The 22,845-nt window shown below is 52.8% G+C and overlaps 1 protein-coding gene across 1 annotated transcript; it reads right to left on the bottom strand.

The window, feature by feature from the left end:
- Positions 1 to 229: 229 nt before the first annotated feature.
- Positions 230 to 22,334, bottom strand: Krt80 (keratin 80). The gene is made up of 9 exons (XM_021182856.3): positions 21,941 to 22,334; positions 16,391 to 16,599; positions 11,214 to 11,274; positions 10,618 to 10,713; positions 4,060 to 4,224; positions 3,566 to 3,691; positions 2,887 to 3,107; positions 2,064 to 2,119; positions 230 to 1,934 (listed from the first exon to the last, which is right to left on the bottom strand). Exons 1-9 carry the CDS (start codon positions 22,238 to 22,240, stop codon positions 1,810 to 1,812), a joined length of 1,359 nt encoding a protein of 452 aa, XP_021038515.1. The 5' UTR covers positions 22,241 to 22,334; the 3' UTR covers positions 230 to 1,809.
- Between the last annotated feature and the right edge of the window lie 511 nt (positions 22,335 to 22,845).

The following is a 22,845-nucleotide window of genomic DNA, read 5'->3' as shown; positions in this document are numbered from 1 at the left end:
TGAGATTAGATACTCAAGCAAGACATGGTGGTGTAGACCTGTAATTACAGCTCTTTGGGAGACCAAGGCAGAAGAATCAAGGAAAAGGCATCCTTGGCTCTATGAGTTTGAGGCCAGCCTGGGTTACCTAAGATCCTGTCTCCAAGACACGCAAAACAAAACAAAGCAAGCCAGCAACTGACAAACAGAAACGAGTGCACAGCAGCATTATCTGTGGATGAATGTCAGTACTTTATTCACCCCTTGCCCGAGTCAGCCAGTCTAGCAGGTGGCTGGAATGAGTTCTCTAAAATCCTGATAGTATACTCAGCACTTATCATGCAGAAACAGGAAGGGAAGCAATAAGTTAAAAGCCACATAAGTTATGAAAAATAATATATGTTCTATATTTCATGTCCCACTGAGGATTGCCCCCTTGGAAATGGATTAATAGCCCGAGAGAAAGCAGCACTGAGCACCCACTTCGGGGACTCTAGGGTTAAGTGTATTGCTGGGTTCTTTTGGCCTGGAGGAGCTGGCAGCCTATCAACACTCTCTGCAGGCCTGGAGGGCCAGGGGCCTTGAGGAAACAGGGTCTGGGAGAATGAGAAGCAGGAATGGGAGGTGGGCTAGGAGAGCCAGGACATGGGTCTTGGAAATAAAGGGAGGCAGAAGGAGGCTGGTGGCATCAGAAGGCTGGCACTGCTGTGCTCCACAAACCCCAGAGGTGGGAGCCAGGGCTGGAACACACAGACACCCATGGTGGATGCAGAATGGCTCCCTTGGGTTGAGTCCTTTGAAGGCCCTTGTTGGGGACTGCCTGGATCAAATTTATGCCTACGAAACTTCCAGATCTTCCAAGGCTCAGCCTTCTTCATGGCCCACCAAAGGCAGGGGGAGTAAGCTTGGAGGAAGGGAGGGGTGGGGGTGGGGAGAACTGGCCCACTGCGTGGACTGTCTTAGGGGATAGAACAGAGGCCCTAGGAAGTGAGATTTGGGGGAGATGGGCATTTCTAGCAGGCTCTAGGGCTCTAGTGCCTGCTGTGCCAAAGACAAATGTTGAGGTTGGAGAGACCCTGGCTGGAGCCAGAGCCCAGATTTCAGGATGGTGGCACAACCCAGAATGGCAGGGAGGGGAGGCAAGGCCTGCTGTCAGACTCTTATCTCTGGCTTCTGCTCCTAGGGTGGTGGCTTGGCCAGAATAGCTTTGAAGTCAGGTATGACATCTTAGTCCCTGGAAGGAGGTACATGCAGGCATCTGGGTCACTCTGGGGCTCAGGCTTTTGTCTAACACATCAAGCCTTTCATCCCCCAATACTGTCAGGTGTCTGGGAGGCCTAGAGGCAGGGGGTCTAGGAGTTCTCAGCCCCCAGGCCCAGGAACACCATATATGAGACAAAGTCCAAGTGTATCCTTCAGCCCAATCTATGTCCTGGCTAATGGGCGAGGATGCCAGCCTCGGTTTAGAGGCAGAGGCAAGGCAAGGCTGAGGCAGAAGTCAGGGCAGGCAGTGCGCAGAAGTCAAGCACCTTGTCAGAGCTACGCGGGAAGAGGATCTTCAGAGGAGTGGAGAGGTGTCAGGCCCCAAGCTCCCCTTTGCCCGCCAGGACAAGCTGTGGCCAGGAGACTGGAGGTGGCAAATGAGACGCGGATGAGGAATGGAGCTGCCGGTTCTCTCTGACCATCCAGAGAAACCCAGTCTCAGCCAGAACCCACTTCTCCCTGTTCAGTGTCTCTCCTCCCAACCTGGAGGCTCCAGGCCACGTTCTTGAGTTTAGCTTAAGTCGGCTGCAGTGGAAGTGACTTGAGGCTCTTTCTGGGGTTGCTGTCTTACTCGGAGGCCTCTGATTCCTGGGAGAGGTATTTCTCTGACATCTCAGTGATCTTGATCACTGGGCCTCTGCGGTTCTTCTTCTTCCGGGAGGAGGTCTTGGTGAGGCCAGACTTGGAGGCAGCTACAGGGGACAAAGAGGGTGTGGAGGGAAGGGCTGGAGGATTTGAGGCAGCTTAGGTGATGCTTTTGGGGCCCCAGTCCCCCACACCCGATGTGTCCCTGTCTTGGGTCTCTGGGTGGGTAGACTTACTGGTTCTGCATCCAGATTTCACAGCACTGACCACAGTGGCAGAAGGCAGGTCCATCCTGCAGGAGGGAGATATGGTAGGGTGTGAAGGGAACCTGGGATTTTAACCCCATTAGGATTGGGGGCTGGAGTCTGCTAAGTGCAGGGCAATTCTTGGCTGTGGCTCCCAGGCCTGTGGTTGTCCTGTCCTGTGACTTTGACTAGCTGCTTTTCCTTGTCTCTGGAGTCCCTAGAAGCTAGGGAGCTGAGGAGCCACACGTACCCTGCTTTTGGTTCCTCAGACACTTGATAGTGTTAAGGGGAGAGGGGAGGAGAGTCTTGGTGTTTGAGACCCAAACATGGACTTCAGATAAACCAGGATGCTTGCACTCTGTTTGCCCCTTGCCCAGGGTCAGCTCCAGGGGCCACAGTCCCTTCTTTGCCAAGCATACACAGTGAACACAGCTGTGTACTTTTTAAAAAGGATATCCACCTTGAACTTTTAAAAAACAGTGAGTATGTGTGTGTGTGTGTGTGTGTGTGTGGTAGAGTGCACATGAAGGTCAGACTGGTGGTAATTAGTTATCTCCTTCTACCACTTGGACTCCAGGGGTAAAACTCTGGCTGGGAAACTTAGCCCCGAGCCATCTCTCTGGTCAGATTCCTATGACTTTCCTATCACAGGTGAGCCATGCTTATCATTTTCCAGCTAGGCAAACAGGCCATACAGAACTAGGTCCCAATTCCAGTAAGTGACTGAGTGAAGTTGGATCACAGCCCTGTCAGGTGGTAGGCTTTCAGGCCAGCCTTTGCCCCGCCCTCACCCCGCCCCTCTCCCCTTCCTCACCGGCTTTCTTCTCCTTCCATCAGCTTGTGGTAGGTGGCTATCTCTATGTCCAGAGCCAGCTTGGTGTTCATGAGCTCCTGATACTCGCGCAACTGCCGGGCCATGTCCTGCTTGGCCTGCTGCAGGGCATTCTCCAGCTGGGCCATCTTGTCCTTGGCATCCTGGAAGGCCAGTTCTCCTTGCTCCTCAGCCACCTTGATGTTCTCCTCCAGTTTTAGGCACTGCAGCCAGGAGGCCAAAGGGAAGGAGCAGTGAGTGGGCCAGGCCTGAGGTTGCCTCTGTCCCAGTGTATGTTTAGCTAAGCAACACTATTTCTAGGTGTGATGAGCCTTCAGGGAGCTCACTTAGACCTGGGACATTTCACAAGCTATCACAAGGAGTCTAGACCAGCACCTGAGACATAGGTCTCATTCTTCTGTATGACTGACTGGGCTTGGGCAAGGATGAGAGCCCAGGCTGTGCATGGGGGTGGGGGAGTGCTTTCTGATATCCCAGTAGCTCTGGTCACTTTACAGAGGGTGGCTCTGTACGTTTCTTTCCATTTGTCGGGTTAGAAAACAGGCCAGAGGCACGCATAGACCTACTCAGGGCCATTTTGCCAGGTCTTGTGTGTACCCTGTGTGACGGAGCATGTTTCCTGACCCAGAAGTCCCCACTGGCCCTTCAGAGGTTTTCTCACATGGCTCTTGACGGAGACGATCTGAGACCGCAGCTTCTGGATGCGCACATTGAGGTCTGCAATCTCACAGCGGCTGCTTTGGAGGCTGTTCCCGAACTCGGCTGAGCGGGCAGCTCGCTCCTCAAGCTGAAAGGAAGAGGGATGGTAAGGGCGGCCTGATGCAGCCCCCTCAGCATCCCTCTTGGCCTCATCTCTGCAGTCTATTCCCTCTCCCCCTCCAGCCCCATGTTTTCCTGGTGTTCTTCTGGCCGCTCATACCTGGCCACGCTGTGACTCCAGGAAGGCCCCATACAGCTTCCCCTCCCACGGCCCCTGGAGTCCTGGAGCCCGGGAGCCCTGCAGGAACTGCCTCTTACATTTTCTATGCTGCCTGTGGACTGGATGCTGCAACACTCCCTGCATATGTTCCCCACTACTCCTCAGAGAATCTCAGGGCCCAGAGCCACAAGGCCTCAGCCACCTCCGGTCTAGTCCTTCTTAGGTTAGTCCCCAACCTGGCTCCGTGAATATGCTTCAGCCTCCTCCAGGCTTCGAGCAGCGATGGCGTCATACTGGGCCTTCACTTCCTCCACGATGCCGCTCAGGTCGATGTGGCAGCGGCTGTCCAGGCCCAGAGTCACCGACACATCCTTCACTTGGGCTGTAAGGTCTTTCAGCTCCTGGGCAACACAGAACGGGAAGGCTCAGGACTCCTGCAGAGGACTCAAGGTCTCTCACACTCAGTCCCTTTGTACCCCCAGGAGGTAGAGACTATGCTACCTACCATCTGTGACTTCACAGGGAGTCAGGTGGCTCTTACTGCCCTCTCTGCCTCCCCATATTCTCCCTCTCAGTGAGGGCAAAGGACAGAGGTGGCTCTGACTTTCATATTCAGGCTGGGACCCCTCCCCCAGGCTGGTGGGAAAGGCTCATGCTCCTGCCTGGTGTTGAGGTTGGGGGTGGGGTGGGGCAGGCTCCTTGCTCTCTGTTGCCCTCTGCTTCCTCATTGGGTAGGGAGCCCCAAGGAGCCTGGCAGGGTCATCTTGAGCTGTGGGCCCCCACATTTGTTGATGGAACATGTAAGTTTACTGGGCCGGAAAGGGTGGATGCTAGGCAGGGTGGGGATGGAGGGTACAAAATGCTCTGGGCCCAGAAGCATCTCTGCTAGGAGAATCATTAGTCCCCAGAACCATCTGGAAGTAATAATGACTCCCTCCCCCAGGCCACACTCCAGGAGCAACAGTGTGCTCGCCACAAGTGCCCAGAGTTTATCCTTTCTTGATCATGTGGGGAGGTGGAGGCAACTGCAGGGAGTGGAGTTGCGCTGATCGCCCTCCCGTGTTCTGTTAGCATAGCTTAGCACAGAGGAGCTACGCTATCTAACTATCTCTAGTGCCAGGCCAGCTTTCCCACGGGAAACCTCAGGACTAAATAGTGAGACATGTGGGAACAGGGGTCTCTCAGGGGCTGCAATGTGTTGTCATAGGCTGGGCTGCTTCCTCTGGAGGTGCCTTGGGGGGGGGGCTCAGGCTGGGAGGAGGAACAGACTGTGTGTCATCGGAGCATGGCTGCCAGCCCTCTCCACAGACAGCTGAGTCTGCTGGCCATAGGGAGCAGGCAGGGAGCCAGCAGAGGTGGCTTTGTGTGGCTGTAGCTCAGTCTGTGGGTGTACAGCCTGGACCTCTGCCTCTTCTGGCATTCACAGATCCCTGGCCTTGTTTCAGTCACAACTTTCCAGCCGGTGCTTCTGGTTGCTGACAACCTCATTCCCAGGCAGGATCCAAACGGGAAGGGTGAACAGAAATTGGTGGGTATCGCTAGAAGTCTTCAATTGCCCATTTTATTTTTTTTCTTCCTTACAGTTTTCTTATTGAAACGCGTGCAACACACTTGTTAGTTTCTTCCCTGCTTCCTAGGACAGCTGGCACTTGGTTCTGGAGGCCTACTTAGGTCCTGATTCAGCTGGTTCACTCGTGGCCATATACCTTGACTTTCCTCACTTTTGGGGCCCTCTCCCCCTGTTCATCATTATGCCTAGAGTGCCTGTGGTGGTGCCTCTAGTTTCTGCCCCTGGCAGGGACTGGGACTTCTTACTGGTGGCTTGTGTTCTAGAGTATAGATTCAGAGACGAGGTGGGGTCAGATGGACTCTCTGGGCAATGGATGGTGCCTTTCCCATTTGCTTGTCTGCAGCCTTGACCATCAGCACTTCTTGGAAAGGAAGCTCAGGGGCTGCAAGAATTCTGGAGGCAGTTTCAGCTGGCAGGACCCCAGCCTGGGGACCAGGAGCTGTGGGGATCTTTGATTAATCTTTGGATGAATAGGATATAAATCTCTGGGTAAAGGCAGGCTGACGGCACTGACTGGAATCAGGCTGACAGTCACCACAGTCCACAACATGGCTCCCTGCAAATGGGCACCTGCTAGGACAGTTTTAGAGATGTAGTTCTGGGAATCCCCTGGTGGGCGCACAGTGGAAACCAGTGAGTGAGGGTCATGGGTATAGCCCCACACCCTTCATCTCAGGCCTGACTTGGCATATGGCCCACGAAAGTCCAGGGCCTGGCCAGGAGATGCTACAAAGGACAGGTCTTCCCTGTTGGGGCTGAGGGATGGCTGACACTGATGGCACCACCTCAGACCTTTCTGGAAAGAAGCAGGGGAGGCAGAGTGAGATAAACAGAAGCAGGAAGTGATGTTTGGAACAGCGGTGTACCTGTCCAGACACGCTGTCCCTCCGGGAAGGAGGGTATAACAATGCTTACTTGTGTGGTGAGGTGCCACCTTGGGGTGGGCCCCTGACACCCCAAGTTGGCAAGAATTGCGCCACAGTATAGTTTAGAGTTTCTCTAGGGAGCTGGAGTTGGAGGAGGCTGCTGTGCATATGTCTGTCTCACAGTGTTACGCCCTTAGGGGCACCGAGGAGACAGTGGCTCTCCCGGGGAAACCAAGTGCTGCTTGATAAAACAGCTCTCAGAGGCACTGTGTTCTAAATGTGACCCCCTTGGATTCATTAGGTGACTCTGATCAAGTTTTTTAAAATGCCCCCAAGCCTCCATTTCCCACCTGTAAAATGGGTGCCAGACAGAACTAAAAGCAGTTAATACTTTTTAAATATTTACTCCATGGAAGACATTATTCTAAGTGCTTTAGGATCTGTTAAGAAATAATGTCTGGGCTGGGAGGTGACTAAGTGCTGGGCAAGGCTAAGACCTGAGTTTGAGTCCCCAGAACCCATGTAAAGCTGGGCACCTTAGTGTGTGTCTGTAATCCTCCTGCTCCTAAAACTTTTGAGATGGGAGACAGAGACAAGAGTGTCCCTGGAAGACTGAGGGCCACCTAGACCATCATGCTATGCTTTGAATAACAAAAACACCAGGCTCAGTCAGGGTGAAGGGGGAGAACTGACACCAGAGGTTCTCATCTGATCGTCACAAGCACATACCTACAGATGCACACACATACATGCACACAGAAACACATACACGCATGCATATACTCACACACGCACAAACTCACATACACACACATGCATACACAAACTCACACATGCATGCATGCACATACTCATATATGCATGCACACACATGTACACAGGCACACATGTGAATACACATGCAGGTACTCACACAAGCACAAATGTGCATGCATGCACACATGCACACACACACTCCCAACAGCACAGTGCCTGTATTATGCTTCCTATTTTACAGATGGGGAGATAGAAGCATGGAGAGACAGAGAGAGAGAGAGAGAGAGAGAGAGAGAGAGAGAGAGAGAGAGAGAGAGAGAGATTGAGAGAGAGATTGAGAGAGAGAGAGAGATTAAAGCAACCTGTTCTAGCCAGCTCTCATAGTTACTGAGCCAGGTTTTAAATCTGGCTGCTCTAAAAATGGACTCACTCTGTCGTTATCAAATCCATAGAGTTTTCAGGAGCATTAACTGTGAGTTAGTCTGGAGAACACTTGGCACAGTACCCAGACAATACTAAGTGATCAATACATAGTATTTAATGCCACAGTTGCTGTGATTGGCACGGGTAATAAGGCTGGGATCTAGATTGCAGGGCAGAGCAGCCTGTTCTGAACCTGTCTCCGTGCCAAAGCCATTAAGATGGTGCTGGCACCTCTGCATCCTCCCAGGAGACTGGCTGCAGGGGGCTCTCAGCTGATTTTGCCCAAATCTCCCAGAACCCAGGGCATCTGGGAATGGCAGGCACTACTGAGACTAGACACATGCAGATTCCATGCACACTGCAGAGCTGACCAGTGGGTTCTACCGAGGTGTCTGGAAATGGCCTTGTAGCTATGTGCTCCCTGGTGCTGGGGAGAGAGGAAGGGTCCCCACTTTTTTGGAATTTGATAGGATATAGGTCTATAACACAAGGCTTTTCTGATCAGACCCAAAGTTGAAACTCAAGTGTCCAGGCCTCCGAGAGCTACCCATAGTCCACTGTGTTTTCCTGTCATGAGAGGGAGCTGTAGCCTATACCTCTGTTTGCTCAGGCCTGCTCTGTCCAGGAAGGGAGCCAGTCATTATTAGTGGCTGTGGAGCACGTGGGACGTGACTCATCTGACTGAGATGAGCTACTGTGAGGGTAAAGTGTGCTTCACTTTACATTTTACACTTTTTTGAGTGTGTGTTTTGTTTCTTTTGGTTTTTGAGGCAGGTCTCACGCAACCCTCTGGCTCGGAACTCATTGTGTAGAGGCTGGGGCCTTGAACTTTCGATCCTCCTGCCTCTCTCTCCTCAGAGTTCAGATTATGTCTGACTCTGAACATTTAATAGGAGAAAGAAAAGTAAAATAGTCCACTAATATTGATTATGAGTCAAAATACTCATACTTTGGATATATTGGATATTTGGATAATATAATAACACATTAAGGGGAATATGGCATTAAAATAATTCTGTCTCCCTTTTAGGGAAGCACCCTACCAAAAAGTTATAGCCTAGCCCAACTTCTAACCCAAACATGGGTTCTAGAAAACACCTGCATGTCTTGGATTTTATTTCTGACAAGCAGCCCGGGTTTAGGGGCTCACTGGCATCTCTTTGGCAAAGGTCATTATGCACACAGAGTGGATTATAAAGCCCACATCTCGGTGCCCAGCTCACTGGCCACCTCGGTGCTCACAAAAGTAGGAGCAACCGTGTACAGCTGGCCTCCGTGGCCACCTGCTTCTCAGAGGCTTCAGCCAAACACACATGGGGTAAAATTGCCCCTCTACTGACATGTGCAGGCTGGTTCTCTGGCCATTGGTTCCTCAAACAAGATGGCGTGAGAACTACTGTTTACATTGTCTTTGGTAGTATAAGTATTTCTACAACACAGGGGAACAGGTGCCCAGGTCACATGCAAACAACGTGCCAGTTTATGTAGGAGACTTGAACATCAGGTGATTTGGGTATATGTAGGACTCTTGCATCTGACAGTCAAGGATGCTATGGAGGTTTGAATAAGAGTGGTCCTCATAGGCTCATATATTTGACTGTTTAGTTGTCAGGGAGTGGGACTATCTGAGAAGGAGTAGCAGGCGTGGCCTAGTTGGGGTAGGCGTGGCCTAGTTGGGGTAGGCGTGGCCTAGTTGGAGTAGGCATGGCCTTGTTGGAAGCCATTATGATAATGGACTAACTTCTAAAACTGTAAGCACAGTCCTAGTTAAACTCTCTCTTCTATAAGCATTTCCTTGGTCATGGCATCTCTTCTGTTGTTCTCCTCAACTTACAAATGTGGAAACTGAGGCACAGAGAGGCGACAACAGCTTGGCCAGAGTTACAGAAACTCTAAAAAAGAGGAGTCAAAACAGAGCCCAAGAGCTGTGGCTCCAAATAAAGAGCTGTGGCTCTGTCCAAATGGAGTTCACAGGCCTGGCTGTTGACAAGGGAGCCAAAAAGTCTCTCTAGGCATATCTCTAATGTTTGGTTATGGCCAGCCTCCTTCTGCCTGGGTCTCAGCTGCAGGCCCTCCACTTTGCCTTAGAGCTTTGAGTTTGCCAGGCATCGGTGAGCATAGTGGAGGACAGACCCTGAAGCATTGGCCCTGGATGCCTGCCTGGCCCACACCAAGCCAAAGAGAGCTTGGGCAGAACAATCAACCCGTAAGGTTGTGGCCTGGGCTAGAGGGCTGTGGTGGGCTATATGCCCTCCAGGGATGCTGGTGTGGTCAGCTGGGAGCTGGCCTTCTTACTGCTCCTGAGGGTGGGGGTTCTCCCCATTATGGCACAGATGACTGTGAGTTCCACAGGGGTCCTGGGATGCTGAGTCTGATGGAAGAAAGGCCCAGTCTCCCCTACCAGGCTGGGAAGCAGTGTTCAGAAGTCTGTGGGGCCAATGGAAGGACTCTGCTTGCACTGTGACTTTGTCACTGACCTTTGGTCCAACCTTGGCTTCTTTGCTATGGCACCAGCTGCTGGCAGCATTTGGCTTTGGAGCCTGCCAACCCCAGCAATGGCTCTCTCTACTTATTATACTGTAGATATTTGTTAGAGATCACGCCTGTACCCCTTAGCCATGAGACAGGTGATATGGAATGAGAGAGAGAGAGAGACAGAGAGAGAGAGAGAGAGACAGAGACAGAGACAGAGAGAGACAGAGACAGAGAGAGACAGAGACACACTCACAGAGACAGAGACAGAGAGAGACACAGAGAGAGAGAGAGAAGAGAGAAGAGAGAAAGAATGGTAGGATACCCAGGAAGGTATAGTGTTCCTGAAGAGTCAAGTCCTTGAGTTCCCCAGGCTCAGCTGAGGACCTGGGAGATAGATGGGGCTATGTTCTAGAAGCTCCTCTGTCTGCATTTGCCATATCATTTCAAAAATTAAAAATTGTGCTGAATCCCACCACGAGTCTTTCCGTCTTCGCGAGGAGTGGGAGAGGGTGAAGCTCTCTGTTCATCAGAGCCAGAAGAGCTATGGATTGGACTGCAGGGCTCAAAGGGAGCTCAGCCGAAGTAGGCTGTGTAACAAAGGGAAATGTAAGGACCATTGATACCCAGAGAGCACTTGGGAAGCTGTGATGTCATTGGCTGGAAATAGTGGCTGTTAAACAAGACCTCCCCTTGTGTTTTCTCACCTGCTCATAGACTGTTCTCATCAGCTCTAGGAAGCCCTGCAGGCCCTTCAGTTTGGTTTCCAGTTCAGTTCTTCGGAGACACTCAGCATCCAGGTCCTGGAGTTGGGAGTGGAGGTGAGAGTGGAGACTAAGAAAGCCAGGACTCGGGGCAGGAGTTGGGTAGGAGTCAGGGGAGGGGGAGGATATCCAGAGGAAGTCTGCCTTTGAGCCTGGAGAAAGGCAGCCTGCTGCTGGGCCTTTTACCTCTTGGTCCCTCAGCTCATGTGCCTGAGGGCTTTGCTTAGGTATCAAAGTAAGTGGATGATGCTGGTGACAAGGGCGGGTGTGTGTGTATGTGTGTGTGTGTATCATGATGGAGGGAGGGTCATGATGGAGGGAGGGTCATGATGGAGGGAGGGTCATGATGGAGGGAGGGTCATGATGGAGGAAGAGTCATGATAAAGGGAAGGTCATGATGGAGGGTCAGATGGAGAGAGGGTCATGATGGAGGGAGGGTCATGATGGAGGGAGAGTCATGATGGAGGGAGGGTCATGATGGAGGGAGAGTCATGATGGAGGGAGGGTCGTGATGGAAGACCCTGGGCACCGGGCGTTACCTTCTTCAGCTGGACAAAGGTAAACTCCAGGTCTGTGCGCTTGGAGATCTCGTCCTCATACCTGTGGGGAGAGATGTTCTTTAGCAATGTTGTAGAATTTGGAGTTTAGTTAACTTTCCTTGAGGGTCTAGGTCTCTGTTAGATCTTCGCGATTTGTGATGATTAGAGAAGGTGGCCATTCTGGATGTGGAGGCATATGTTCATAATTCTAGCACCTGAGAGACAGAGACAGGATTCAACAAGCTTGAGGCCAACCTGGACTGCAAGTTCTAGGCTATTCAGGGCCACATAGTGATGCCTTGTTAGGACAAAAAACAAAACAATCAAAATCAAACAAGAGAACTTGGGTCTTCCTTTGGTGGGCACAGACTCTACTGCACAGTCCTCTGGGAAGCCTTCTTGATGGTGTACCCCTTTCATGGTGGCTCTTTGCTCTACCCAACCCCCAGAATCATAAGTGCAGGTGGGCTACGCCTGTAGTCAGTCCTCTTCTAGTATTTAGCTCATTCCTCTTGTTAAACCAGAGAATCTTGAGGGGAAGAGACCAAATCCATGATTGTCCATTTAAAGCAAGCTGCATTTTGGGGTGCACCTAGGACTGGCCAGGTGTCTGTCTCACCCTGAGTCAGAATTTGAGAGCAGTCCCTGCTGGCATCTTGAAGTCCCTTTTGTATGAGGGACAAGGTGTTCACAGGGGACAATCAGTTGTTATACATTGTTCAAAAGAGGCAATGAAAGGGAAGCAACAGGGGTAAGCATACACACCGTGTGAATGGAGTGCCAAGGAGTTTACATGAGATCTAAGAAACAGGAGCTTATTTTCAATTACAAATAGAAACCTTAACTTGCAAGAAGTTAACACAGGACAAGCAGGGACTTAGCCTTAAATGTCTTAACTGCAAACAGAATCCTTAACCTGCAAGGTATATTGTTCCTGTTTTGGTCTCCCACTAATTTACAAGGTATGCTGTTCTTATTGGGTCTCTCACTCCCTTCCCCAGGTCCACCTCTTCCCTGCAGCCCATTTTTGCTCCTTGGCTTCATTAGAGAGTGGGACACCAGCTTATTTTGTGACCTCCAAAGGAATACAGGGAGAGAGATCTCCAGTGTACTTAGTGGCAGCTAATTTCTCCCAGCTTTCCTTACTTCCTGTGTCTAAGGCTCTCCCACTCTGTCTCTGTGTCTCTGTCTCTGTCTGTCTGTCTGTTTGTCTGTCTGTAGGCTGACAAAGCCTGCCTGCTGCAGTTACATTAGTCGGTGGCCTGTCCTGCCTGTCAACTCTCTTCCATGTAGCTTCCCTCCTGTGTCAGGCTCACCCTGGGTTTGTAAAAAGGATATTGTTGGGTGGGGACAGAACCCTTTGGTCCCTCACTTTTCCCTCTTCTAGGTAAGTCTTGGCCTCATCAGGTGGATGGCATCTGCCAGCCTCAGATGTCCTATCCTCGCCCTCAGGGACAGCCCCAGTGGATGTACGCGGATGTGGGTTAGTTTCTTCTCCCCTTTCCAGGAATGCCTGACTCAGGGTTCTAATTACAGGTGCCTGCTGCCCAGCCTTTGACCTCCTGGTAGGGCAGTGTCACAGTGACCCTGGCAACTGACTAAACCCACATGTTTTCTGAAGGGGAGCGGACCTAAGGATGGCAGTGTTCACAGGGCACCAAGGTCTCTAAATTGGGGAATAGGCTGCACTTGGCCTTACCCTATCTTCCAGGAATCTGTGAGGGTCTCTGAGGGTCATGGTGGGGCTGGACAGGGGTCATGCATCAGGGAGAACAAAAATGCTCAGAGGTTCTGACTACAGGTGCGCTGATTACATGTGTATATATGTGTGTAACAGGTACCACGGGCTCCCTTCCCTGGTGGTCCCTAACACCCTTTCCTGTGACCCTCAGAGCTTGCAGCTGGGGAGGACCTCAGGGTCCTGTGAGGAGTGCAGGCTGAGCAGAGGGCTCAAGTGCTAGCTCCCCTGAGGGGCAACTACACAGCTTAGTTACAACTTATGTGTGTGCATTGTCTGTGACCAGGAACATGTGAGGTCCCACTGTTTGCTGCAGATCTGTCACCTAGCACTGCTAGGACTTCTGCCATGGCCTCTAGTACTTCTACAATCAAGCCTCTGGTGGCCCTGAGGGGAGTGGGGCTGCCTCTCTGAGCATCTTTAACACCCCTTAGGGCTGTCTGAGTGAGACATGCTCTGGGAGCCTTTGTAAAATTCCCCTACCTTGGGGATGAAGTCAGTGAGCCCCTCATCCTGCTGCCCTCTGAATGCAGGCAGCTGGTTAGCACCCACATTTTCCTCCAGGTAAACAGAACCCACAAATTGAGCTACAAATTAGCTTTCAGCAGAGTCTTAGGTGGGAAGACCCAGAACTTCCACATCTGCCAAGAGAACCGAGGCAGGTCAGTGATGAGATCTGGAGGGTTGGAAGAAGTGGGTGGAAAGGCCTCTGGAGGCAGTTTCTGATGTGCTTATAGCAAAGGCGCCACCCCAATGCTGGCTCTCTGTGGTTGCAGGCAAGATGCTCTTCGGGGAAGCATCTTGTGGGACCTCTGGGTGCCAGGTCCCTGCTTAGCCCCTTCTTCCCTTTCCATTCCCTGGGCAGCCTCCTTGTCTGCTTCCCCTTTGGATGGCCATGTCATCTTCTCTCTGTCACTGTCCTACTTGTTCTTAATGGCTTAGAGCTACCTCCTTGGTGGCTGTGTCCTCTGAGAAGGTGTAGGAGGTGCCTGGTCCTGACTGAGCACTGTGGAGCTGCCTATGCTATGAATGAGGCCTTCGCTGGGGATGAGGGGTCTTAGCTTCTAGACTGTTTCAGGTAGACCCACCAAGAAAGACTCACCGGAGACCTGGTAAACACACACACACACACACACACACACACACACACACACACTTTAAGGGCAGCCAAATGGCCTGCCCCAAGTAGGGAAAGACAACAGGAGAGTTAGGGCTAGAGGGAGCCTGCCTAGGTATCCTTCCTAGGATCTTGAGACATCCTCCCAAGAGGGCCAATGCCTGGGGCCTAGGCTAATGGTCCAGTAGAAGGTTTAGGGTTTAGCATGGATTCCAGGCTGTGGCTGGTACCTAGTCAACCTGAATCTCTTGTTATTGATTCCCAGCTTTTGTGTGAGCTGGAAGAGCTCCTTCCTCAAAGGGTGTACAACCTGCCTGAGTGTGCCCCAGCCTGCCGTCTGATGCTTAGCTAGATTCGGCCTCTAGCTGTCCCTCAACTACACACTTCTCTTCAACCAACTTGTACAGCTCTGTGCTGTCCCTGAAGCTCCTGCTGCATGAGCTTGAGCACCTTGCTTCCTCTTGCTGGGCCTCTACATGGTTACATTGTTACAATGTTACATTGTTACATTGTTCTTAGTAACTAGGAGTTAGACTAGCCAGACCTTGGGGACCTCTGCAAGTCTCCACCCACAGAGGCTCAGGTGATGCCTATCTTCTGTCCCACCTCCAATCCGTTGCCAGCTCCTGAACCTGTTCTCAGGCCCTTTTTAGCCTGCTAAATCGCCCCCTCCCCCCTTTGTTTATTTCTGGGAGCAAGACTGAGCTCATCACCCTGCAGAGGCAAGGCACAGCTCCTCCCTGTCCCGGCTCCACCCCACACCAACAGCTTCAGCTCTAGCCTGCAGACCCAAAACTCTTGAAACCCCATTATAAGACTTATTCTCTTCTTCCCCTCCGCAGAGGAGCAGCCTTAGCCTAAACAGCAAGGCAGACAGGAAGCAGGTCAGCAGCTAGGTGTCAGCAACCAGTGGTGCCTGAGAGGGACTCAGCTGCATGTCCCCAGGGATGCCATGGTGCTTTGTCATGGCCATCGAAGGTGGCAATTTTGTTTAGTAGTTCCTGCCTTGTGACTCCTATGAGATGCTCAGACCTATTAGAGAGCAGTGAAATGGGCTGCCACCCCTGGTGAACAAGTGCGGGGAAGTTCTGAGTGATCAGATGCCCATGTGGGTTTCCTAGGATTTGGGAGGGCAGGGCTCTCTGGGAGGGGTGGCTTACATGGAGCTTCAACTCTGGAGCCTGGGTTCCTAGGCAAGCTGCCCTACCCTACGCTCTGCCTGGCTGCCCCTAGAATGCTGGCCCTACCTCGGATTGGTAGGGTGTGGACCACACTGCAGGACAGGGATCAGCCATGCTTGGTTCCCCATGCCTACCTTCCCTCCCCCCATCCAGGGTGGAGGCCCCTCAGAAGGAGACCTGGACTTGAGGACAGGCTCAGGGTATGCGATGTTTATTTGCTCAGCCTCAGCTGCCTTGTCCTGGAGGGCTTGCCCACTACTTGATCTTAGAGGGTCACCTGTCCTGAGCCTTCCTAGGCTAGCCAGCTCAGTTCAGCCAGTCTTGGTCAACTTCCATTTTCTAGGGGACAGGAAAGTCACTGCCAGGCACAACCTGAACTCTCGATTTCTTGCTCATGGCACCTGAGGTTAGTGTCAGTCACCGTGTCCACTCACTCAGAGGTCAGTCAGTTGGCTATGTTTGCTTGAAGCCACAAAGCTAGGGTCTGGGATGAGGATACATATTTCCTACTTCAATGCCTAGGCTGGACCTGTGACTACTGAGTGGTGCTTGCTCACCATTTGTCCGTCTGTCCCTCTACCCCAGTAGCTGTAAGAGAATCCCGTGGGCAGGGGCTATATTTCCATCATCTTTCTGATTTGCCAGTTACCTTGATGCCAGCAGTATTCCCTACAGGGGTATTGCTGCTTTATGAAGATAAGCCCTGTCCTGTTTGTCCCCCGCCTGCACTTCAGTGTTCCTTCTTCTTTCCTGATTCCAAGATCACATCCAAAGTGTGCTGTAGAGCACGGTCTTTAGGTTGCTTTGCTAGAGGCAAGATGTCTGTCCCAGGGTAGTACACAGGAGTTGGCATGCATGTAGGCTCAGGAGAGACTGCTGGAGCCAGGCCTGTGTTGTGCCAGCACCCAAGGGCTTAGCTGTAAGCTGGTGTGGCTGAAATTTGGTGGATCGTCAGGGTCAGTGCTATAGGTTCTTCCCATACCTTCAGTATATACATATATGATGTTCTCAAGAATTATGTCTAGAGAAGATCAGTGTTCTACCCCACACTTCCTCTTTCTCCACCTTGGGTGCACCCCACCAGAGTCCAGCCTGGTTCCTACCCTCAGCCTCTACCCCTGGTTCCCAGTGTGAGACCTACCTGACGCGAAACTCCTCCACCTTCTCTAACACCTGCAACAGGTTGGCCTCCAGCTGTCCCCGCTCTTGGCTCACTTTACGCAGCTCCTCCTGCAGCCGGCCCTGGAATGTCTCATAATGGTGGCTGAGGTCGAAGGTGGCTGATCCCTGGCCCTGCAGGAAGCTCCATCGGGTCTCCAGCAGTTGGTTGCGTTGCTCCAGAGCTTGGACCTGCAAGAGCAGGAGGGTACTGAGTAGGTCATCGGGTGCCACACTGGGTTCCCTGGACAGGCTGGGGGACCCCAAGGTGGGGCTCCCTGTCACAGGGCAGCTCATCTGCACACATTCACCAACACTGGCTCCACTCAGCAGGCAAAGCCACCGCCAGTTCTTGGCTGTTGAGTCGAAGATGCAGAGATAAGGAGAGGATGAAGGTGGAGACCAGAGATTGACGGCTTCCTAACTGGGCAGGGCTTCCATCCAATGAGGGAGGGGAGCAGGGGTGTGGAATGCCTGCCTGTCATAGGCTGGTGCAGGACTGGGAGAGCCCAAAAACAGAGGCACGGGAGACATCAGGGTCCTACCTGCCTCTCCTGCATGGTAAGTCTGATCTCACCTGGCCTCAGCAAGGTAGGCTTGCTGTATGTTTTAGTATTAATCCTCCTGATCCAGACTTGCAGATTCTTTGAGCCTCAGTTTCCCTAGCTAGAAGTTGAGGTTGATGATACTGCCTGAAAGAGCTGTCAGGGGGCAGAAGGTGGGGATGAACTCGGGAGGGAGGAAGCTGCTGACGTGTAGGAGCTGCCAACTACTGTGTACCAGACTGGTTCCAAGTGCTTTGTGTTCCAACTTCTTTGAGGCAACACCCTGTGGAGTGGGTACCTGCTATCAGCACAGTTTCCAGAGGGGGGCCATCCAACCCACGGAGCTGTGAGAATCGCCTGAGGTCACCGAATTAGCAGGCAGCAGAGCCAGGCCTGGCACCTGGAGTTCTGTTTGTTTGTTTTGGGACCTGGAAGCTCATTATATAGGTGAGGGTGACCTTTGATTGCTGGTTCTCCTACCTCTGCCTCTCAAGTGTGGAACCACAGCTCCTGGTTTGTGTAGTACTGGGGATCTAATCTGGGCCTTCCTGCATGCTAGGCGAGCACTCTGCCACTGAGCTGTGACCCCAGCCCTGAACTGAGATCTTTAACCACTGTGATGTGTCTCTTGTGGGCAGAGCATTGCTGCCCTGGAGCCCAGGGCCCTCTGAAGTGGCAGAGTCAGGGCAGCCTTGAACATGGGGACATGGAGGGCTTTGAGCCCTGTGGTTTTCCCAAAGCTTTGACTGTTCCCCTCACCTCCTCTCTCTCCCACTAGCCTTGGAGAGTCTCTTGTTTCAGTGGGTGGAGTTTAAGTCATCTTTAACCATGGCCTGCTAAGGCAGAAAGGCTCCTCCCTGAGATTTCCACAGGCACTCACAACCTCTGGATCACAGTTAGGCACCCAGAAGGCTGCGTGCCTACTTCTGTTCTTGCTTCAGTTCCCACGGGAGTGTATCCTAGGATGATGGAAACTTCCTGGCTTCATTCTCACCCTGCCTATCCTTTTGGGGGGGGTCCCTGCCTTCCTCCATTTCATGTGTTCTCTCTGTTCCCCCTGAAGAGTGCCCCCAAAACTCAAATCTGGAAGCCCCCCACTCCCACCCCAGCTTCTCCCCTTTAGCCTGAGAGCCCTGGGTGGCCACCGAGGTGAGAGCTGGCTGGGCCGTTCCCAAATGGCAGGGGCTATTCAGGCCATGAGGATTCGGCACTAACTGGATGGTGGTATGCTGAGGGTGCTGGCCTTGCTCCCAGGACCACAGCAAGACAGAGCTGCAACAAGTGTAGGGTACTTCTGTTTTTGGAAGGGAGTAGAGCAGGAACATTCGATAGAGGCACGGACTGTGGCTCTGGTGAGCGGTCATTCCCCTGCCTCACACCCATCTTGCTTTGCTGGGAAGTTTTTGCAAGGCAGTGCCTTAAACCTGTGCCACAAGCAAACTGGTTCAGTCAGGATGGAGGTCAAGAAGGTTCTGCCTTGTGCTCTCTCTCTCTCTCTCTCTCTCTCTCTCTGTGTCCATGTGTGTGGGAGTACCAGCTCACCCCACCTTCCCTCCGTTTTGACAAGCAGGAGTCCGTGTTTACACTGAGGGTGCGGTGAGAGGAGAGACTTGAGGCTCTTACCTCCACCCATGAGCAACAGAAAAACCTTTATATCAGGAAGTTCTTCCCTTAGTCTAACCTCTGTGGGAAGATGCTACGAATTGGGCTAGCCAGGCTAGGTAGAGAGCATGTGTTCTTGGAGGACCAGGGATATACCCTCTGACTTCCATTAGTCTTGGGGAGTCTCTTGTCTCAGTGGGTGGGGATGAAAAGTCACCTTTAACCATGGCCTGCTAAAGGCAGAGAGGCTCCTCCCTGTGGGAACAAAGACCTGGGGAGGGCCAGTAATCCTTGGTCCCCAGAGGAGCCGCTGCATTCTCCTCTAGTCGGTCCCCCTGCCCTGTGGTGCACAGTGGCATCTCCGGGGCCCTGCCCTGTCAGGCACAGTGGCAGCTTTGGGGGTGGCTTCCAGAGCAAATTCCTGGTTTGTTTACCCCTCACTGTGCAGTTAGGGAAGCAGACTGGGAGCTGCAGGGAGCCAGGTCAGGCTGGACAGGACTCACAGTGTGAGATTTCTTTTTCTTTTTCCTTTCTTTTTTACAGGGGACTCCAAGTCACCTTTTGAGCTCTTGCCTGGATCTGCGATGTACCCTGGGGAAGGTCCAGCCACTGAGTCAGTAGGGAGACATTGACCGGGATCCCTGACATGCTGGGAAGATGTCAGATCCCAGTATTAGGCAAGGAGCACAAGATCTGCAGGACAGCTGGCCAGTGTCTGATGCCAGCAGGGCTGAAAACAGGGGCATCTAAGACCCTTAGAGCTGGCATGACCCACCCTTGTCTCCAGCTGTCCACCTCTGAGCTGGCCACTCTCTGATGCCAGCAGGGCTGACAACAGGGACATCTGAGACCTTTAGAGCTGGCATGACCCACCCTTGTCTCCAGCTGTCCACCTCTGAGCTGGCCAGTGTCTGATGCCAGCAGGGCTGACAACAGAGACATCTGAGCTGGCATGACCCACCCTTGTCTCCAGCTATCCACCTCTGTTCCTAGATGGTCCTCTGGGCTTGGGCAGTCCTTCCCCAGAGCCCCAATGCCTAGGCTGTCTGTGTGTTTGAGATCCCTGCAGCAGCCTGATAGAGAGGACTCTGAGGCACAGAGAGGGTAAGTGACTTACTTAAGGAAACATAGACTTCAAGGCAAGCAAACACCACAGTGGTAGGCTTCTCTGCCGGGATCTAGAGGAACGGCTCCCTTCACTTCCACAAGCACTGGTTTCTCAGGGAGGCAGAAGGCTTTGAACGGGGAGAGGAGTGGAGTCCTCTTTCCTCTTCTCTGCTCAGGATCCCAGCCTTGCTTTGGGCCTGGAATCCATTCTCTGTGCTTTCCCTGCCAGTACCTCTCTCTGAAGCCTGGGCTGTGCCTTCCCTATGGCCCCTCCCCATCCTTTCCCTTCCTGCAGTGTGTGTGGCTGGGAGAGGATAGCTAGGTCTGGGAGCTCCCTGAATGAGGCTTATTTGCTCAGAAAACTTGCACTATCTGCTAGATGTGTTCAAAAGTCATCCCATTTAATTGAGAAACCCAGTACATGGATGTGCACTGAGGCCCAGAGAGATTCAGCAGGTTGCCTGGGGTTACACAGCAGGCTGGTGGTCGTTCCAGGGTTCAAACTCAGAAATAGGGTTCTAATGCTTTTTTAGTCTCTTGGGGTCTCTCACAGCCTCTGCTTAGCATAGGGCTGGAACCCATAGTCCCCTGTACCCTACAGTGATGGGCACCCCACCTCAAGGCCAACTTTGAGAGCTAGGAGGCTTAAGTTCTGCTAAGGACCTTCAAGGACCCTAACTGTGAGGGCTCCTTCCCTGGGCCCACACCCACGGTTCCCACACGGTGCCCATGGCAGTGGCACAGAGTGACATCAGCATTGGCAATCATTCGAAGGAGAGAAAAGCCACCCATGGGAGCCAAATTACATAGTTCAGCGAAGCACTCCTTTTAAGGGATTAGCCAGGCTTGTCAAGGAGGCACCTCTGCAGGGCCTACCTCTCGGGCCGTGGGTTCCATCTGCAGCTGTGGGAAGGTCTGCTTGCTCCTCCCCCAATCTGGGCATCTCGGGTGTAAATGAGGAGACTCTGAACTAGTCAGAAGAGGCAGGGAAAGACACCATTTCTGCCTCAGATCTCTCTCTCTCTCTGTCTCTGTCTATCTGTCTGCCTGTCTCTCATACACACATACACATCATACACACGCAGACCTGAGTTTAAATATAAACCGTATCAGTTGTTGGCTCTGTGACTCTGGGCAATGCAATGAGTCTCTCTGGTCCTATTGCCTCATCTGCACAGCTGGGAAAACAACGTTTGTAGTGATGTTAGTTAACACTGGCCCACGGCCGCCTTGCTACGTTCCTGTGGCATTCAGGCATCCAGGCCACCCGTGACACTCTCTTCTCACTGCCTGTCTGTCTGTACACCCCCACAGCTCAGGACCCCAGAAATGTGCAAGGGTTTGCAGAGTCAGAAACCAAGAGGCAAATAAGGACTGGCCAGGGTTCCCTGTTCTGCGCAATGTCACGAAATGTCTTTCTTTACAGTTAAGGGAATTTGAGGTGAACCTGTGAGGTGCCCTGTGGTGCCTAGCACACCAGTGTGCCATTCAGTCAGTGCGGCTCTGACACAGGAGGAAGCAGGGCTGGGAGGATTGCTCACAGAGGCCTCTTGGAGTGCTTGAGTGGGCACAGGCTTGGAAGGTAGATAGGACTTCCTGAAGCCCTAGGCTAGCTGCAGGCAGTGAGTCTAGGAAGTGTGGGGGCCATGTTGTTAGGGGCCTGTTCCTTCCACCTAGGTGAGTGCAAAGCAGGCCAACTGTTGGCTGCTGGTTGGATTCTGACACAGTCCTCTACATTCCTTTCTCCTGACAAGCCAAAGTTGCGTCTTTACTCATACAAACTCCATGGCAGCCTCCTTCTGCCACCCCCCCCCCCCACCGCTTTGGACCTGACAGAACAGTGGCTCTGCGGATGAATGGTGAAAGCCAGGAGGGTGGAAGGGAGATGGTTCTGGTACAGAGGCTTGGGGCTATGGTTATGAGGGCTTCTTAGCAGTATCTCCCATCCACCCACCTGGGCAGAAGTCAGCAGGCCACACCTCCATAGGCCGTCCCGAGAAGCACCCCTTGACTGTTACAGGGGTACACAGAGCCCTCCTATCCCCAGCCAGGTCGTGCACCCTTATCCAGTACCCCGCAGAGTCACCCTGAAGTTCCTTTTACCCCAGACACCAGGATGTATCAGGATTCCCTAACCCATCTCTGCAGGTTTAGCCATGCTGCGTCCCCATTGGCTGGGATCAGGGGCGGGGCATGACCGATGCTCAGGGAACCACCAGCCAGGTCACCTGGAAAGCCTGGGGCCCTTCTGTTTTGGTGCCCTCTCCCACTTAGCTCACCTTGCCAATCAGGGAGGCAAATTTATCATTGAGAGCCTTCATCTCCTCCTTTTCTTGGTTCTTCTGCTGTTGAACAGCTGGATCCACCTTGAGGTCCAGAGGCACCAGCAGGCTGGGGTTCACAGTCACCTTGGGGATGGTGCCAGCTGGCCTGCAGCTTGTGAGGCTTCGAGAGCTGAAGCCAGGCCCAGGGAGCCCACAGCTGCCCCATCCTGAGGTCCCAGGCTGGGGACTGCCCGCAGGGGTCATCTCACAGCCGCTGAGGCTGCTGAAGCCAACGACGCAGGAGCGGTAGGCCATGGTGGCCCCCCTGGGCCTGGGAGCTGGAGGGCTCACCAGTGAGCTAGGGAGATTTGGAGTTGGTGGCTGGCAGCCGCCTCCTGTCACATCCAGGGCCGGCTGGGGACTGAGGCGAAAACACCTGTTGCATAGTGTTCATTAGCTACAGGAGGGCGGGACTCCTCCAAGCCAGACCAACCTGTTAGTTAGATGATGTGGCTCCCGCCCTCCCCGTACCACAGCTTTCTGTCTGCCCTACGGGGGCTCTGCCTTGTTGAAGGGGCTTGTCACAGTCCCCTGCAAGAGGGGCCTGACTGAGGAAGGGGCCCTGAGGCCTGGCTGGCTGGGTGGGGCAGGGTAGGGCTGGGTGGTCAGTGCCAAGAAGGCGAAGTTCTGAAGGAAGGAGCAGGGAGAAAGGTGGGCAGCCAGCCACAGGTCACGCTGCATACCGAGAGGCTGACGTATCTGGGCTCGCATACTTCTGGAAAAGATGAAGCAAGTGTAGCCCTGAGCTCCCAGCGTAAGATGACTGCCCTGGGCGCCATGCCAGGCTGGTGTTAGAAAACAGCCCCCTTATTATTTATCTTATCCATCTGTCAGTGTCCCCTGCTAATTTCCCCTTCCCT

This window comes from Mus caroli, unplaced genomic scaffold, assembly GCF_978045245.1.
Source record: "Mus caroli unplaced genomic scaffold, Mus_caroli_1 scaffold_16, whole genome shotgun sequence".
Taxonomy (NCBI): Eukaryota; Metazoa; Chordata; class Mammalia; order Rodentia; family Muridae; genus Mus; species Mus caroli.
The sequence above is the reverse complement of the archived record's forward strand: the minus strand, read 5'-3'. Positions and strand labels throughout refer to the sequence as shown.